The 19,265-nt window shown below is 41.2% G+C and overlaps 1 protein-coding gene across 1 annotated transcript in view; it reads right to left on the reverse strand.

Moving 5' to 3' along the window:
• CAPN6 (calpain 6) overlaps positions 1-19,265 on the reverse strand; it is a 48,920-nt gene that overhangs the window by 4,511 nt on the left and 25,144 nt on the right. Inside the window, exons 2-10 of the mRNA XM_052672941.1 lie at positions 18,845-18,976; positions 18,249-18,457; positions 17,724-17,916; positions 14,180-14,373; positions 10,741-10,818; positions 9,355-9,550; positions 7,585-7,707; positions 5,699-5,901; positions 4,931-5,052 (exon numbers count right to left, since the gene is read on the reverse strand). Of these exons, the coding sequence (XP_052528901.1) occupies positions 4,931-5,052; positions 5,699-5,901; positions 7,585-7,707; positions 9,355-9,550; positions 10,741-10,818; positions 14,180-14,373; positions 17,724-17,916; positions 18,249-18,457; positions 18,845-18,976 (1,450 nt within the window). The remainder of the gene's footprint in view (positions 1-4,930; positions 5,053-5,698; positions 5,902-7,584; positions 7,708-9,354; positions 9,551-10,740; positions 10,819-14,179; positions 14,374-17,723; positions 17,917-18,248; positions 18,458-18,844; positions 18,977-19,265) is intronic.

Here is a 19,265-nt window from a genome sequence, read left to right on the forward strand (position 1 = left end):
TTTTCCGTATGCTGCACTGCGATTACATCTGGCCAGACATGTAGCAGCCCGTTACCCTGACAACATATCACACTTTCTACATCAGGTACCAATGTATTGGCTTCTCTGGGAGGCAATTACTTTCTGTGTCACTGAAGGTGTGGATTTAGCTCTGGGGCACGAGGCAGCGCCATGCTATGTACCAATGATGGAAGGGCTCCACCATTCGCTGAGAGATTTGGAAAATGAACCTGAATAAAATGGGGTCTTGCATGAAACAGCCATAGGCTACAAGCAAAGCAACATCTGATCATTAACTGAAATCAAGAGATGCAGGGCATAAGAGGTGGTGGGGAAAGAACATAGAAATTTAAGAGTTAACAGGCGAATTTGCTGGATTGCAGAACTGTTAATGAAGGGACTAGCTAAGTCAATGGAAAAGGAAAGTTAACATTTAAAAGAAACATTAAAATTCTCAGAATCAGATAGAAAAAAAATAGGAAGGCAGAAGACAGACATTAAAAGTAATTGTACAGCATGACCTCACGATTGCATTACTGAACTGCCATTTATATCATAGAATGGGACAGGGCTGCCCCCAACCAAATCAGGCTGGCCTTGAACACCTTGAGGGATGGGGCAGGAAGAATGGCTTTAAGTCTAGAAGAAAAGAAAGAACTGGGAGAGCTGCATATGTGGAATGAAACTAGAAATGTTCTCAGCTACCACGGGCCCGGGTGTCTGCAGCACTAGCCTGGTTTATGTGCAGTACAGTGACAATGCAGAAAGGGCTACTAATGTGGAAAAGAAAATATCCTAGCATTCACTACAAGTTGGGAAGGAGAACAACTTGAGCTTCTATTCTGGTAGTGGAAGAGGTTCAGTTCTCAATCATATACATGATTCAAGCTTTCCTGTCCTTTGCCTGGATATTTATCAGCTGTTTTTGCCCTCTTTTTCCTTTTCTTGATCTACTCCCAGGGCATCTGCCATTAAAGGCACCAGATACGCTCCTTACCAGGGACATCGTACATCATACACCGAGTTTAGAAAAGAAATGGTGAAAAGCCATTAAACACGTGAATTCAGCATGGAATTCCAGTGGAAAGGCTTAAGTAAAGATGACTTTTCCAGAAGATAAGCTGTTAAGAAAAGAGTGCAATAGACAATAGGGAGAGCAATTTTTAAAACAGACTTGGGAATGACAGGCAGACTGAAATCCAAGCACACAGCACTTCCCCATCTTCTTGCAAACTGCCACTTTACTTGGCTCCCAAATAGCTGGATCAACTTCAGCACAAGCTAACTCAGCGTGAGGTACTTCCAAGAGAAGCAGCCAATATATGTTCAGAACTAGATTCATCTGCTAATCTAGCAGCAAACCATCCATTAATTTTTTCTGACAGGACAATGGATTAAAGACAGCAGCAAGGAAGAGCTTTTAAATAAACATTTATAACAGAGATTAAACAACCTTCTGTCAGGGGACAGGGTTCTGATGACAAGCAGCTTACGAGCCAGGCTGGGAGTGCACTTGCTATGCAGTCTTCATTCTCTTCTGGTTTTGTTCAAGTAGTTTCTCAGAAATTTGTGCTAAGCCCAACTCTCATATGACAGCGAGGGGCTGATGTGATGAATAGCACATTCAAATCTAAAATCACTCTAAGCAAGATGCATCAAAAAAAAAAGGTACCTCTGTACAGAGTCCTCTTAGTTTCCACATTCCCTTACACCAGTTCAGAGTATAGAGATACTCTGATGTTTTCAGGACGCAATTTGTCACAGAGAAGTAATAAAATGCCTCAGTTCTCAGAAGCTTCAGAAAGAATAATATAATCCCTCATGATCATCCAGTTCTGCATTCTCTGTCTACTAAAGGATGGTAGTGATGCTTTACTCAAACCAGGCAGGCAAACTGGCCAAGGGATATACAGCTAACTGATGACAGAGACTGAGCAGAAGGAAATAGCAGAGCTGAGATGCAAATACACAGGTAGACGAAGAAGTCCAGAAACCCATGTAAAATGCAATGGAATAATCAGACACAGTAGCTCACATGGAAACAAGTTACCATCAATATCTGCACCCAAAAATGAGTAACAGTAACGTGTGCATAAGGCTCTCTTAGCAGCATACACAGTCACTTAATCTAACTGTTTTCTATGCGAGTAAACATTGATTGCGTCTAACCTGAAGGGAAACTTCTACTTGTCTTTCCATATGGAAACTGCCATGTGGCATTTTGTGTCAGCTCACAGTATTGATTATACAAGAGGTTGCTGCTGACTCTTAATTCTGGTTCACACTAGGAAATGGAAATACTCCGGGAGTGGCGGGCAAGACTTACTTTGGTAACTACCCATGTGGCTGAGGTCTAAACTCAACTCTGGGACATATGATTTGACATCCTCCAAGCAGACACCTCTTTTTTGATTGCTTGGCTGCTATTTCTCCTTGAAATATGGGAAACAGAACAGACATGGATCTAGAGAAGCTACAGAGAGATGGAAGACGCCAAATAGATGAGAGATGACAATTTCTTCTGCACGATATTAGAAAACAATCTCAGAATACATTAACTCATTACTTTTTAGTGTATATTTACAATTCACATGTGCACTGTGTTTCAAGGAATTTCTGTATTCAAATATTATAATGTACAAAAAAAAAATCCCAACCCAAAGGTGAGAAACGTGTGCCATGTTCTACTTTTTGTCTTACTAAAAATGGAATCCAGTATCAATCAGAAACTTTGCAGACTTCCCCACAAGACACCCTCAGAAGGCAGGATGCAGTTGTTGATGTTATACTTGTCACTGCACAGCTTAGTTTTAATGTATAGCACAAATGTGCGTGTTTGACTTAATGATTTTTTATTTATGCTCTTGATCTACTCCATTTCTCTAAAGCTGCCATAATATGTGGCAACTATAAGATAATCTATGAACGTATCCTGTGAGTTAGAGAATCTTAAAGGAAAAACAATGCTGATAAAGAAAGATTCAAATAGATTTTCACAGCAGAATTCAAGGTAACAGGGAATGCTGATGGAAAGAATGATTTCAAGCCTTCCTTCAGTGCCCTACCTATGAATGGTACTGCAGGCTGATTTGGTGCTGCAGGCTGAAAAGGGACAAAAGGCTTTTGCCAAAATCTTTGTGTTGACACAAAAGGAAAATATTTTTTACATTTTTGGTGACATTTTATTCAAAGGCAAACAATAAGACTCATTTAGGCTTTTGTGTTCAGATTTTGCTTATGTTTAAACAAATTCTGTGAGCCCAATTTTCTATATACAGTTCTTCCCACTATAGTGTACATTTTCACTTTTGTTGGGGCAGTTACGAGCCCAGTTCTGGGTGCTGAAATCAAAATGGCAGGTATTTCTGCTCAACCTGGATATGTGTGGTAGCATTGGGTCCTAGCAGTATTTTGGGCTGTACTATGGAGTATCTATTACACATCAGTTTTATGTTCCATTTGTATATTCCTGAGGCCTGTGTCACTATGCACCAACTGACAATACTCTCTGAGCTGAAGCATGCTCTTTGGCAGCTGCAGGCAATTGTTTTAATGATCTTATCAAGATTGTAATTGTGCTAAGGATTGTGAAATGCTAAGGGTGGAGAATTGGCTTTCATTACTTTATTGCGGGGAATGTTAGAGAAAAATGTCTAAGGAATTTTAAATGGAGGGAAAAAAGCCTTAAAAATGGAAATGTCCTCCACGGGGCAAGCACAAGAACATACTCCCTCTTTTCAAAGAACTGCTTTGCTATTTCTGTCACTTGTAGCCCCCTCATTTATCTCATCCAAGCATCCTGCCTTTCTGAGAACATGGAGCCATACTGTTTATTTGACCGAGGTGTCTGTAGCTCATCTTTTTCAAGAGAAGTAACAAGTCAGATGAACTGAAGCAATGCCATACATTTCTTCCCTTCAGCATTCATGTCCCCTGAAGAGACAACCAGAGTTAACAGAAAGGGACTTGCACAGTAAAAAGTAGATTTACCCACTGCTCAATGGGCACAAGGACCAACTATGAAAAGGGAACAAAATTGCAGCTGGCTAGTGGGAGAAATCTTACAGTTGCTCCAGAAGTCTCAGTACTGAAGGTGTAACAATTTCTTTACCACAAAGCGTTAAAGAAATTGAGTTTCACACCTTAAAGTAAAGAGAGTTGAAGAGTTATCCAGAACAAACAGCTGATGCTTCATCAGCCTGTTCCAAGTTCACTGTATTATCTCTGCTCATTTACTTTCTCTCCTCCCGAGACTTAGTGCTGGTCTTGTATTTCACTGGTCATGGAAAGTGAAGGATGACGGAGTATAGGAGTAGAAAATCAGGAAGTAAATGACAACTGGATGTGTTTCCTAATTAACTGCCAACATCAGGTACCAGAAAGACATTTATGTGTTGTTGTTTCAGGACACTTCCTTCAATGTGTAGGCACACAGCCTTGTACTCGTAATTTAACCTCTCCCTCTTTTAGTGTACTTAGCAAAACACCATATTTCTTCCCCTGAAGTGCTATTAAACCTGTGGTAACGAAGAGCAAAGTGTTCTGGCAGCTATCAGTGATATCACTGAGGTAAGTGTAATACACCACATGTGTAGTCATGTGTGTTACTCAACAGTCTCCCTGGATTTTTCCATTCAGAAAACAGATACCCCTGAAAAGTTAATTTCTTACTAATCCCTACAAAAAGCTTCTGGAGAGAGTCTGGCTACTACAGTCCATCTGCACCAGGATAGATGACACATGACTCTTGCCAGTTTACATCATCTTATTCATCTGAGCTCTCCTTTTGAACAGATCTTACAATGTGTTGGAAAAAAAAAAAACAACCCAATTTCTTTGGATAATTTCTGACTGCTTATATGTCAACTTAGCTCTGCTCTGGAGGACTGAAGAAGCCCTTTCCATTCTTCCAGGCTTGTTTTACACTTACCACCTGATCCATCTTGCTCCTGTAAGCCTTCTGCAGATTGGATTTTGATTTGGGTGATTCTGCGTGGATAGCCACAAAGAAGACTCCAACATGTCATTTCAGGCTTATCTGCTGTCAGCTCTCTGAAAAATCAAGGCAAAGCAATTGCAGCAATGAATTTCAAGCAGACTATCAATGGTTTTGTATTGTTGGCCTTTTCTGAACTTGACATTTGTTGCAAATTTGTGGTACAGACTTGCAGAAGTAAAAACAAAGCAAACCACACTGAATGTATTTCATCTCTTGTATGACAGCAAAACAAAAGTGGTAGGAATTTATTTATTTTTTTTTTTTTAAAGAAAATTAATGTCAAAACAAGACAAAAATTCACTGGGCCTCGTTCTACGAAGAACTAGTTTTGCTCTCACAGATAACCACTAGTTTCAAATGAGATTGATTAAAGACAGTACCAGCTGTACAGACAAGTACCAATATTCAGAGTTCTGCACCAAAACTTAAGGCAACTACAGAAGCCAGATTAAAAGATTAAGAGTTCCAGTTGTTCTTAAGTCATCAAGCAAAAATGTCTGGAGCACACACAGAAGCCAGTAGACCACCTGGAGATTCTTGGAGGTGACTCAGGCTATCTTGAAGGACATCTTCTGGAGTTCTGAAGTGATACATGCTAGTGAGTCAACAATATTTGAGGGCAACCAGGCAACAATTTTTGGGAAAGTGCAGCCAGTACAGGCAAGGGAAGATCTCATGCAACTGTGAGTGCAAGACTACCTGAGCTTTGACGGCACATCAGTGAAGAGTCTCAGGATAAAATCTGTAGTGATGCCAGGAAGATATGTAGTTGGGATAAGGATGTAACGGCCTTGCTTAAGGGTCTTCTTCAAGAACACATTGCGTGTATTGATGTATGGAGATGTGGCTACTCTCTCCTGCACAGTCAGCTTGTGTAGTCGATAGCTTCTGTTATCTTCTACCTACAACCACAGAGCAATATAAAGTTTAGCAAGGACGAATATCAGAGACAGCAGGCAGGATTTTCCCTGCATATCATGCCACCTTTCACGGGCAGAAAAAATGCTGGTTTGTCACAGTTCACTCACTGTAGTTGTGACACAGACTCCTGACAGCCAACTCAGTGCTCCCAATGCTAACCCACACTGGCTCCTAAGCAGTGCTGCTTTGCACTTCACATATACATGTACTCATACATCCCTAAGAGGAGGTGATAGTTTGAGACTGGCAGACACATTTGTCCACTAACAGACATTATGCTACTGCAGAACTTTGAATATTTGCAGAGATGCATGCACACTCCAAGGGCATCAACTGCTAAGCCATCTTAGGTGAGGATGAGATTTATCTGCCTGCTTTCTATAGCATGCTGTACTCTGCACGTGAGATACAGCCTTTCAGTCTTATACTGCAAACTCTCCATCCAGGGCACACTAACAGATGCACACAGCCATATTTACATTGTCCTTCCCTGAATAATTAAAAAAAAAAGCTAGAGAATTATCATTTACATTTTGTTTTGTGAAGCTGTGCTTAAATATTAACACTCTTCAGGCAACTAATGTTTGCCACAGCACAGTTAAAACATAAATCTATTCTCCTGTGACTGATCACAGCCCTGCATTCATTTCTGGTATTTCTCTTTTGTCTTCTGATAATTTACAGCATGGTCTTCGGAAGGCCCATAGCTGTATTAACAAATCTGGTGGTTTCCAACTTTTCCAAAAAAGAAAATTATTGAACAGAAATAAAAGACAGAGCATTGACATGTTTCTGAAGATGCAATTTCTTTTCCAAGCCTTCCTAGCAATCAGACATGAGCAAGGCATGGGGAGATTATGCTACTTTCTAGATTGACACTTTTCAATACATTTGGTAAGCAGGTGGTTGTCAAACATACAGGTGTGATATAGATGCCAACAGCTGTGACTGACTGTTAAAAACTGGCTATTTTTGAAGTAGGGCCATAGCCTGAGTGCAGCCCCACTGGTTATAGCAAGGGATTATAAAATAATCCCTCTCCTTGGTGAAAAAGATGCATAGCTGTTTCTCTTTCTTTCCTCCTTCTGCTTTTAGTCCTTGTGTTTTTGTTTTACACAGTTTGCCCTAAGAGTGTAATTAAATTACTGTTTGGGATCCCTTTGGCTTCTTTTCACATGTTCTCATTTCCTACTCACTACTCCAGCTATTGAAATCGCTCTTGACACTTTTGACTTGTCTAAGTGGGAAAAGAAAAACTGCAGACTTTCAGAACTCATTCACATGGCTGTATTTGCTTGAATAGAGGTAGGATTCTCCAGTGAGACAAAGAAATAAAACCTCCATGTTTCAAGCATTAGTACATTTTTCTGCGAAAAAACAATCTGTCTCTCCAAAGTTTGGAATAATGAAAAACATGTAGAATTCTTTTGCAGTAGGTAATAAAGACTTACGCTCCTTCAGTTCAAATAGAGTTTGCACTAAACTAAATTCAGTGCAGTTCAAATAGTCTGTCTAATGTCAACTGTAGTGAGTGAATGCAGAACGCACACAGAACTTGTGGAGAGCCAGATCCCTCTGTGATAGTCATGCCTCTATCTGCCAAAGGTTTCATTTGCCAGAATGAAGCGAGGTTTCAGAACAAACTCTGAACCAGTTGTGCCTACCTTGAAGATTTCAAAACCAATGATGATGTTGTCTCCTTTCCCTACTTTTTTGCTCCTGCGCCGATCCTCCTGTTGTAATGAGATCAACACTTTGTCTTCTGTCTTCTTAACATCAAAGATGTACTAAATAAGAGAGAGGACAGTAAGCTGATAAAAAAAGCCTTCTTAGACAGAGGATAAAGCTATCACTGAGGAAATGGATGCATAAAAAGGAGGGAACTGAAAACACATTTGAGGGTAGCAGGAAAGTTATGCACAACACTTTCTCAGCAATTTACATCTGAAAATTAATACTAATTAAAAATAAAAACACAAAAAAACACACACAGAAGCACACATATAAATAAAAAAAAAAAAGCAGGTAAATTGCCTAACAGGGCAGCATGAGACTGTTAAAAAATAACTGTTCAAGCAGCAGAAGGGAAGAGCCACTCTGAAACTTTCATTTACAAATATGTAAATCAGGAGTGAGATAAAAAAATAAACCAATAGATTTCAGATAGGGTCTATGTTCATTTTAGACTATTCTCTTAAGCTGAGTATCTAAAAAGGGCCAGTAAGTTTCAAATATCATCTTCATACAGGACCTGCAAAGGAAGGTACCTTCCAAATGTTAATTTTTTTCTACGCTTGCATCTACAATTTCTATTTAATATAAGAATGACAGGAATGTTAATTATAGTATTTCTCAGATTTTCTGAAAGCCTTAGGAACACACAGTTAAAAGGACTAAGAAGGCCTCCTGCATCTTTAACATGCAAATCTTTTATCCAGACTGTTTAAACTTGAATTGACCTGGGTTTAAAACCAATCAAAGCAAATTATTTCAGGCTTAGGCAGCAATTCCTAGCTCAATAAACGATTCTTGAATTGAATACAGCACTAAAGCAATTCTACCAGATCAGTTCAAAAGTGAATCTGTGGGCTTTATGCAGATGAAAAACATCCAGTGGGCGTTTCCATATATGATAAAGAATTTAACACTCAAAGTATCTCACTCTGGATTTTATTTCTTTCTTTCTGCATATAAAAATATGCAGAGACGTGCAGTCAGACACATTTTTATTCTTATCCTTTCTGAACTGCAGACTGTGTTACACTGTCAGACAGGCTAGGGTGTCCTTGAGCAAATAGAGGTGTGGAAGGGGAGCTTTAAGAGTGCAAGAGAGCTCTCTTGGACTGATGAGAGGTGTGCAGCTGCGGTGATCTTTGAACTGAAGACATTTCAGCTGTCCTAATAGGTACCAACCTGAAAACCAGCAGGTGGCTGTAGGGGTGCCTACATACTTGGCGGCTTAAATTCACTTACTTTAATGGAACTGGAAGTGTCAAAGCCCCCCTCGATACAGATGAACCTCACAAGAGGTTTCAGTGTCAAGCAGTGAGAGGGAGAACAGAGCGTCTCTCTAGATTGCAGTAGTATGTGCCATAGTAACTGATGACAGCCCTAAGCTAACATAAATGTGCTTCAGCACTGCCATTAAGAGACTTTTAATTAACTAGCCTAGAGGCAACTGGAATAAGAAGAACTTCCATTACATCGGGCATTGCACTCAACCGTAACAATTATACTTTGTTCTCTGCTAAACACAAGTAGGCCCAGACAAATACATGGAATACATTCAGATTAATACACGGGGATATCTGAATAAAATCACCTTCTAGAAAGGAGGCACTGACAATCAGAGGAGTGAAGAACTGCTTCTCTATCTGCTTCAAAAACTCTTGTTAAGTGGATATACTTCAAAACTGTGCAAAGTAGAGACTCACCTGGGGATTCTGAAGGAAGGTCTCTGTGTTATCAAAGCATCCGCCACAGCGATTTAGCAGGGGCTCTGAATTCTTTGCCCAAGCCCCATGCAGCATTTTTGTCTCCCAGGTCTTGTGGATACTGAAGTAGGAGGTATTTACAATCCGGCAGATGTCCACATCAGTGAAATTCTTACACCAGTCCTCAAATGTCATCCTGTTCCACAGGACACCAGGAAAATCATGGTTTATTTGAAAGTAAACAGTGCTATTCACCCACAGAGCCACAATAACACATGACATCTTCCAGTAATTTAACTGCAGGCATTGTTTAGCTTTCCAGAGGACAGAATCACCAGAAACCTCTCCATGTGGAAATACCCATGAAGCCACAATCACACTGTCTTAGAATTTCACTTAAAAAACTATCACCTCAGAGCTTTAAGCCAAAATGACCGGTTGTATCTACCAGGCTGGATTTGATAACTTCAGTTTTTGCAAAGAGAAAGGAGATCACCTGCAATCAAAGCTGAATAAAAAATTCACTCCTCCAGAACACTGTTATGGTCCTTGTTACATCTGTTCATGAACAAGATTAAAACCTAAATGCTCTGGATATAGTTTTTCATAGCTTCTCAATGCTGCAACCTCCATCTGCCATGGTAACAGGCTGGATCTCAGGACAGTTTGAAAATATTTCTCCTTTTTTGCACAAGAGAACAGGTTGGTATCTCTGGACTACCATAATGTACTGGCCCACTAATGCTCTGGGACCAAATCCTACAGGCAGCTTCTGTTTGCCAGTTCTGACAAAGTACAGAAGATTTTCCATACTGAGCCCTACTAGCATATGTGATGCAGTTCTGATGATCAACTGAAGAAGTTGCTGGACTGCCTGATTGGATCTCAGTTTTAAGCTGGATTCAAGCGATTTGAGTTCTACAGATTCAGTAGAAAATGGACACTTCCTGTCCTTGCACTGGAAAAAACTGACAGACACCAAAATTCATTTGCTGCAACTGCATTTACTGGCACCTTGGACTTAAAAATCCTACAAATAGACTCAGTAGTCACTAACCAAAACTGACAGCGTGTTCAATATTTGGTGTTCTGTCATGTAAACCAGTACGTGTTATCTCAGATTATAAGCGACTCTCATAAATGTAGATAATACATTTTGAAATATTTTGAAGGGGTTTGAAGCTTATATTTACTGAGAACTACTTTTTTTTTTTCCTCTGTTTTCTCTGTCATCTTTTGGGAGTTTAAAAGAAGCAGACCTTATGCTAACTGGATAATCTATTATTCATATTGCAGAGTTGTTTTTGAAGCTGTTGAATTGCAGAGATAATTGTGATTACTCAATGTAGCCATTATTTCCAACCCCTCCACATGACTCCCACTCACCAGAACTCTCCATCATTCTCAACAGTGAGTCCCAGGCGTTTACGCTCCGCATTGCTGACTTTCTTCCACTCTTCAGAACTGGAAAGAAAAAAGAAAAAAAAGATGTACTAAATAAAATTAAATATTCTTATCTGGAAAACCAATTAAAAGTAAAATTCTCTCATGGTCCCTCTTTATAAAAATAACAATGGAATATAAATGGCAGATTGTATTCAAGAAAAGGGTACATGGCTTGCAGAAGGAGTTTAAAATCATTAACTGATTTGAAACATACTAGAAATAAAAGAGGTGAACAGCAAATTGGCACAGCTAGAGCAGAATTTCATTGATTTCCTTTGTTACACTCTAGCTTAGGACAGTTAAAGAGTTATTTTGGAAGGTCACATGAGACTGACTCAATTTCTTAAAGGATCTTCAAAGAAACACAGATTTGCTAATCAAGAGCATATTGAACACTTCCTAAATCAGAGTATTTGCTTTGTCTTTCAATCTCCTTGAGAGGCAGGAAGGCTCCATAGATTTCCCAGAGAGCCTCTGAGAAGAAACTATTGTTTCTTCTAGGCAGAGTAAGCCTAGCTTCCAGTTTCCAGAGTAATACTACACTGCATTGCCTGGTCTAACATGCATTTATATGTCCTACATTGACCCCAGAAAAACACACCTCTCTACATGGGAGCCAAGGATTTCACATGTAAGTATTCTGATGCTTAGATCAGATAACATGATCAAATACAGTACAAGTCCCTTCCCTTATGTGTTAACAGGAAAAAATGGAGACAATTCCTCACTCCCTTTCCATATGTATTTGGAAGATAAAGGTGAAGCTAAAGGAAAGAGGTTGCTAGTCATAAGCAACATTTTCTTCACCAATTTGGAAATTCTCAATTTAATTTGGAAATTCTCAGTTCTCTGTTAGGCTAAAAAACAATGGGCCAACATCAGTGTCCTCTGGAATGAGTGACAGCTCAGACAAGACCTAGCAGAGAAACACAAGGGCTTAAGTTAAAAAAGACATACTATTTTCATAGAAAAACAGAATTTATTCAGGTTAGAAAAGACCTTCAAGATTATCAAGTCCTACCACAACCTAACCATACTACCCTGATTCTACCAACCCTCTGCTAAATCACCTCCCCGAGCACCACATCCAAATGGTTTTGAAACACATCCAGGGATGGTGACTCAACCACCTCCTTGGGGAGCCTGTTTCAGAACTCAACAACCCTTTCTGTGAAGTGTTTCCTGATATCCAACCTAAACCTCTCCTGGTGCCTTTTCCCCTTGTCCTGTCACCTGTCACCAGTTAAGAGACCAACCCCACTCACTGCAGTCACCTTTCAGGTATTTGAAGAGAGCAATATGCTCTCCCCTCACCCTCCTCTTCCCCACACTAAACAGTCCCAGTTCCTTCAGTTGCTCCTCACATTGCATATTCTCCAAGACCTTTGCAAGCCTTGCTGCCCTTTTTTGGACCTGCTCCAGCACCTCCATGTCCTTTCTGTATTAAGGTGCCGGAAACTGAAGACAGTACTCGAGGTGGGGCCTCACCAGTGCCAAGTACAGTGGGCAGGATGACTTCCCTAGTCCTGCATACCACAGCATTCCTGATCCAAGCCAGGATGCCATCGGCCTTCTTGGCCACCTGGGCACACTGCTGCCTCATATCCAGCCGACTGTCCATCAGCACACCAAGGTCCCTTTCTATCAGGCAGCTTTCCAGGCACTCCTCCCTAAGCCTGTAGGACTGCCTGGGGCTGTTGTGATCAAAATGCAGGACCCAACACCTGGCCCTATTGAAATTTGTACAGTTTACCTTGGCTCAATCTTTCCAGCCCTTTCTGAAGACAGGCATCACATTTGCCAGTCTCCAGTCCACCAGGACATCCCCGGTTAGCCAGGACTGTCAAAGAATGATGGAGAGTGGCTTGGCAGCCACATCCACCAGCTCCCTCAGCACTCTAGGATGCAATCCATCTGGCCCCATGGACTTGAGACCATCCAGCTTTCAATGCAGGTCCAAAACCATCTCATCATGGATCATGCAGGGCTTATTCTGTTCCCCACCCCTATCTTCCAGTGCAAGGGGCTGTATGCCCAGGGAGCAACTAGTCTTACTATTAAAGACTGAGGCAAAGAAGGCATTAAGTACCTCAGTCTTATCCTGATCCTTGGTCACTGTGTTCCCCTCTGCATCCAATAAAGGATGGAGATTTTCCCTAGTCCTCCTCATACTGCTGATGTATTTATAGAAATATTTATTGTTGTCTTTCACATTAGTGGCCAAGTTTGGTTTTAGCTGGGGTTTGGCCTTTCTAATTTTCTCTCTGCACAGCTTCACTGTGTATTTGTAACCCTCATAAGTTGCTTGCCCCCCTCTTCCAAAGACCATAAACTTCCCTTTTGTTCCTGAGTTCCAGCCAAAGGTCTCTGTTCAGCCAGACAGGTCTCCCTCCCTATCAGCTTGTCTTCTGTGACTTGAAGATGGTCAGCTCCCCAGCTCCCACACCTTTAAAATACCTTCCTTAGAGTATTCCCAGCCTCTTTGGGCTCCCTCCAGAACTACCTCCCAAGTGACTCTCTCAACCATGGTCTGAAAGAGACCGAAATCTGCCCTCCAGAAGTCCAAGGCAGCAGTTCTGCTGACTCCCCTCTGTGCTTCAACAAGGATAAAAAAAAATCTATCATTTCATGACCACTTTGCCTCAGACAGCCTCCAACCTTTATACCCCCTGCAAGACCTTCTCTGCTAACAAATAGTATTTTTCTTAGCATTCTGCCAGCTTAATATTTCATCTGAACCAACCTCTTGTTTAAAACTAATAATTTTTGCTAGCTGAAGCAGGAAGATAAAAAGTTATTATACTGTTAAGAACATTGCATTATTGAATATTAACAGTGGTTGGTAAGCACAGTGTTGAACTGTAACATTCTAATTAAATGTTTGTCATGTGTTAATCGCCAGCAATGGAATACACCACCTCCAGCAGTCATTGCCAACTCTATAGGGGTGCTTGCTAGGCTCACGGCCCATATTAAAACTCAATATAAAATAGCTCAAGAAATTATGAATATGGTAATTTTACAGCATTTTTCACCAGCTGCTTAAATTTGTTAAGAATGAAAGGTCTGTATCATCCTCAGCAGCTAGAAATTACAGATGAGAAACTGAGTCACAAACTCAGTGGTGAAGCTGGGAACAAACCTCATGTTCTTGACTCATCATCTTAATCGTAGGCTGTTTTTCTACTCAAGATCCAGTGGGCCAGAAGAACAATGTACACTAAGGTCCAGAAATTTATAACTCTCCTGGATGTGCTCACAGAACAGGAAGAGATGACAGAACATTTCAGATCTCACTGAACACTGCAGGCTATCATTATGTCTTTGTGTGGCCCTAAACACAAATTTGTTCCTTTAACACTGGATTGTCAGCACTTACTTGTCACTCCAGGCACCATTCCACTCTCTATTTCCCCAGGGATTCCTCAGCCTGACCATGAAGAGCTTTTCTGTGTTAAAAGAGAATGTCAGACTTTCTCCAAGGTGCAGCTTCCGAATTGCAGTCACTGAGTAGGCATGACCAGCGACAAGACCTGTCTTTGCCTCCACCTCATTGGCTCTTCCAGAGGAAGACTTCAGCACCAAAAATGACAAAAAAGAGAACTCATGTCATTGAGGACGTTTGACATCCATACATTCAAGGCGCAGGACAGGGAAGGCTAATTTTCTTTAACAGAGCTGCAGGATTTCTTAGAAACTGGGTTTGCTTCTCATAGACTTCAATAAGAAGCCTGGTTACCAGCAGGGACCAGGCAGTAGACTGTCCTGCTGGATGCCCTAGGTTCAGTGAAATGCAGATCTAAGCATACGTAGAGTTTGCCAATTTACCAAAACAGAACACAATTTCATTTAACGTATCCAAAACAACATCTTTTAAGTACACCAGAAAAACGGGATCAAATACAAATGCTGGAGCTGACGTGAATGACTGGCCCTTTACAAAGTCAGTGCAGCATTGCTTTTGAGCAGCACATAGACTGGGCAGGAGAGTGGGAAAAGTAAAGCTGTGGCAGTGCTATAATGTTGCTTCTGAGCCAGAAACAGCCCAAAAGGTTATGCCTCTGGACTGATCCTATGCTATTTGATGCCAGCATGGGCAGCTTTGCAATGAACCATATCCAGAATCTCACTTGTATTGGGCCATAATCTGTACACTTCAAACACTCACTTGAACAGCAAGAGAGGCAAATCTGACCCAGTGCAGATCTCATGTGTAACTCACAAAAGTCACAAGACTTTGCTCTGGTGTAGAGAGATGGACTTACTAGAATTATGAAATGCACTGTACTATTCCCAATATTTGTACCCCTTTTAAAATTTCTCTGGTCTAAACAGACCAGTCTTCCTCCTCAGGCAAGTGTTGCACTGATACTAAAGTGTTCAGTCCCAAAGAGAAGAAATCAGAAAAAAAATAAAAAAAGGCAGAAGATAAATTTACATCAAATCAGAAAAGACAGATGCTCTTGCAAGTGTGAGACTCTCTCCCAGACCTCTTTGCCTTTCACCATCAACAGCTCCTAAAGAATCAGCACGTGTTACATCAAGACCGGCAGACATTTCCAAAGGGTTTGGGCTTCCTCCAGTGTAACACTTCCACTTGCATTTTTCACAACTAAAAGCAAACAAGACTCTTTCACAGTACAGGAGTCTGCATATTCTCTGCTGTTTTTATTATCCTCCAGGCCTTTCTCAACTGCTGGGCTGTCCTTCTTCTGGGGCCATTTATTTATTTATTTAGCTGAGATATTTAAACATCTGTTCTTCAAACATCTGAGCAGTGAAGATCAGAGCTATTTTTTGTAATATGAGGAAAATGATGATGTGTTTAGGTTAGCAGAGAAGCCACTCAAGGATTAAATATTCTATATCTAGCAAGCTTCATTATGTGTACACTATATCTATCAAAAAGTGATAAATGTAGATGAGTCAAGCCAAACCACTAGGAACAGCCCCTGCGTAATCAAGCTTAAGAGACATCTGCATTTAATTTGACAGGCAGAAATATAATGCCAGGAAGACATGAAGGGATTACAACTGCCTTATTAATTGATTTATAAAATACAACTCCCTAGATTTTGTCTACCCCTACAACAGATCCATGTTAGGAAATTGAACTGACTCAGCGTTTGGCACTAAAGAATTCTTTCATAAACACAGTCACACTGGTAAGTCTGGTCTGCCAGCCTAACCCAAGCAAACCAGACTTGCATTTTTAAATACAAATTCTGATCTCGTGACAAATGTAAAACAAACACCAAAGACGTAAAACAGTTTGTTTCTGAGCTGTTGTGTTATGCTGCTGGAAGAGATGATTCAGGACTCCTATCCTAGCTGAGTTCTCAGGTTCAAGTTAACTCCCCACAAGGGACCAGGTGTGTTTGCCTTTGGTAGCATGGCATTGGCACAGGGCAGTGTGTGGCCAGGCATAGCTAGACATGTAAGATTCATAGGCATCTCTAAACACAGCTATTTCCTGCTATTCTCAGTAACCACACAACAGCCATGACATTCATGCAAGTTTCAAAATGAATCAGCATTTGAGAGTCCATTTAGTACTCACACTAGGACTGACGTTGGAAATGGAATACGAGCTTTGCTTTACAGACGGGGAAAATTTCTAAACACAGCTATTTCCTGCTATTCTCGGTAATTGCAGAACAGCCATGACAATCACGCAAGTCTCAGAATGAATCAGCCCAATTCAGGGTCCATTTAAACACTACAGACAGACACTGGAAATGGAACACAAGCTTTGCTTTACAGATGGGGAAATTCAAGCAGATCTTGGCCTTTCATACCATCTCCAGTGTTACACTAGCAAGATGACTGTATCTTTACAGCCAGAGTCAAGAAGACTCAGCAACTTAGTGCTGAGAGAACAGCTTTCTGTAAATTGGGTGTCCTGGTGGACAACTGGTTGGCCATGAGCCAGCAGTGTGCCCTCGTGGTTTTTTGGCCCACTGGCCTTTTTAGGCCAATGGCATTCTAGGGTGCATTAAAAAGAGTGTGGCCAGCAGGTCAAGGGAGGTGATCCTCCCCCTCTACTCTGCCCTGGTGAGGCCTCATCTGGAGCACTGCGTCCAGTTCTGGGTTCCCCAGTACAAAAAGACAGAGATCTCTTGGAAAGAGTCCAGTGGAGGGCCACAAAGATGGTGAAGGGCCTGGAGCATCTCTGCTATGAAGAAAGGCTGAGTGAACTGGGTCTGTTCAGCCTTGAGAAAGAAAGACTGAGAGGAGACCTGATCCAGGTCTATCAGTATCTAAGGTGTGGGGGGCAGAGTGGAGAGGCTGGACTCTTTTCTGCAGTGTGTGAGACAGGACAAGGAGAAATGGCCGGAAACTGCAGCATAGGAAATTCCACACAAATGTGCACAAGAACTTCTTTACAGTGAGGTGACGGAGCACTGGAACAGGCTGCCAGGGAGGTGGTGGAGTCTCCTTCTCTGGAGATGTTCAAGACCTGCCTGGATGCCGACCTGTGCGACCTGCTGTAGGGAACCTGCTTTGGCAGGGGTTGGACTCAATGATCTCTGGAGGTCCCTTCCAAACCCCTACAATTCTGTGAAATGAATTTCCCTAAGCAGTAAAGAAATGGAATGCTGCTAACTGGCCTGTAAATTAGGGCATTCTAGGTGCATTAACCTTGGGTCAATACACAACTGTGACCATTCACAAAGAATGGTATTTCAGATCCCGAATAAAGTGACCAACAGCACAAATAGCTTTGTGATTTTGTGATTCTGGTGACTCCTGGAATTGTAGTTGGCTGAGAGCACTGGCACCTTCGTAGCTTTTTCCAAACGAAGCTTTTCCAAATCATACAAATGAAGGTCACACAGAACATATTTTTATCGAGTAGGCACATTTTTCCAGGTAAGAAAGTTCATTAAAATAAACTCCAAAATCCAGCTCGCCATACATACCGCGATGAAACAGCTGATCAGCCCGCCTCTTTTATGCACTTTCAGCAAATCTTCAAACAGCTTCATCTGCTCTGAAATAGTCTCACTGTATTTTCCCTGTACCAAATCAATAGATTCTGCCACTGCTCCAGTAAAATCCACTATTGCATCTGCAGCACTACCTCCATCCAGGGCTTCATAAGATCCAGCCAACCTTGAGGTAACATAGAACATTTAAATTCATTTTATTCTGTGCTTTTAGAAGTGCTCTACTTTGGATGGATTTAGATAATGTATTTGTGGCTCACCAGGGAAAACAAAACTAAGCAAAACCGCAAATTGCAGATAAACCATTGCTAAGAAAGGAGTGGAAAGCTCTTTAAGGCTTTGGGCCGCTAAAGTAAAGTGCATTGAAATTTTCAACCTCTTAGGTTCTCTACTGAGAGCAAGCCTAAAATCCTTGAAAGTATGATAAAACTGAGAGAGAAAATAAGCAGATAGAAGGGACAGCGCTGAGGTCTAAAAGGACAATGAACTGGCTCATACTTTGCATAAGCTTTCTCCAATAATGCGCTCCAGAATTCATTTTCCACATTGGAATGGCAGTAGATCAATGTCCCATCAATTGTTGGCAGCAGATCATCAATAACCACCTCTGTCCATATTCCAAAGCACCAGAAACGGAAACGGAAAATTCCAGCATATTTCTCTGGTGTTTTAGGGTCCCATTCTTGTTCTTGAAAGTCTGGAATCACCTAAGAAACAACATGAGGGAAAGTTCACTAAATACATTAAGATTTATTCAGAGAGCTGAGTGCCCTGACACATGCACTGGGCTGGTATTCAGTTTCATCAGCAGCTGACCTCAAACAGATGAAGCAGTGAAAAAGATGGTTAATTTTGTGCAAAGATAGCCTATCTTAAAGACACCATTAGAAAAGTAATATTTGAATGGATCTGCAGAGAACGACCATTGCTTTGCTGCATCTTTTCTTCGGTGTTCAATTTAACCAGGCGGTTGGGAGGTCTCATAACTGAAAAAAATGAACTTCTAATGAAAGGGAGGATTTGAATGCACCAACATTCACCATTCATCCAAGTCATATTAGTCCCTTCATGCAGCAAGTACACTGGTCACCTACCTGCTGCCAGAGCGCCTTCCTCAGCGCCAAACAGGAGCATGCAGCCACAAACCAGCAGTTCCCCAAGCTGCCTTGGTGCAAGTCGTGAGAGCTGATTCCATTCACAAACAGATAAGGGTCTTGACAGAGATCCTAACAATACAAATCAGAGATTACTGGGGATGATCACAGCTATCCCTCTCCACACGTGTTCTACACATTCACATGTGCTGTTCTCCCTGTCAAAACACCAAGTTTCTGTAACAGGAAACTCAAAAGCATCCTGACACAGAGTACATTTACAAGTCAGGGTATATGGGATTATTATACTTTTAATGTGCAGACTATATAGGCTTATCTAAAGGTCAGAATTCAGCCAGTTGCTTTTGGGCTTTTTTTTTTTTTTTTTTGGCCAGAGTTCCTATTTCTTCTCTCAGTTGCA

The sequence above is a fragment of the Tympanuchus pallidicinctus genome, unplaced genomic scaffold (genome assembly GCF_026119805.1).
Source record: "Tympanuchus pallidicinctus isolate F22 unplaced genomic scaffold, pur_lepc_1.0 scaffold13, whole genome shotgun sequence".
Lineage (NCBI taxonomy): Eukaryota > Metazoa > Chordata > Aves > Galliformes > Phasianidae > Tympanuchus > Tympanuchus pallidicinctus.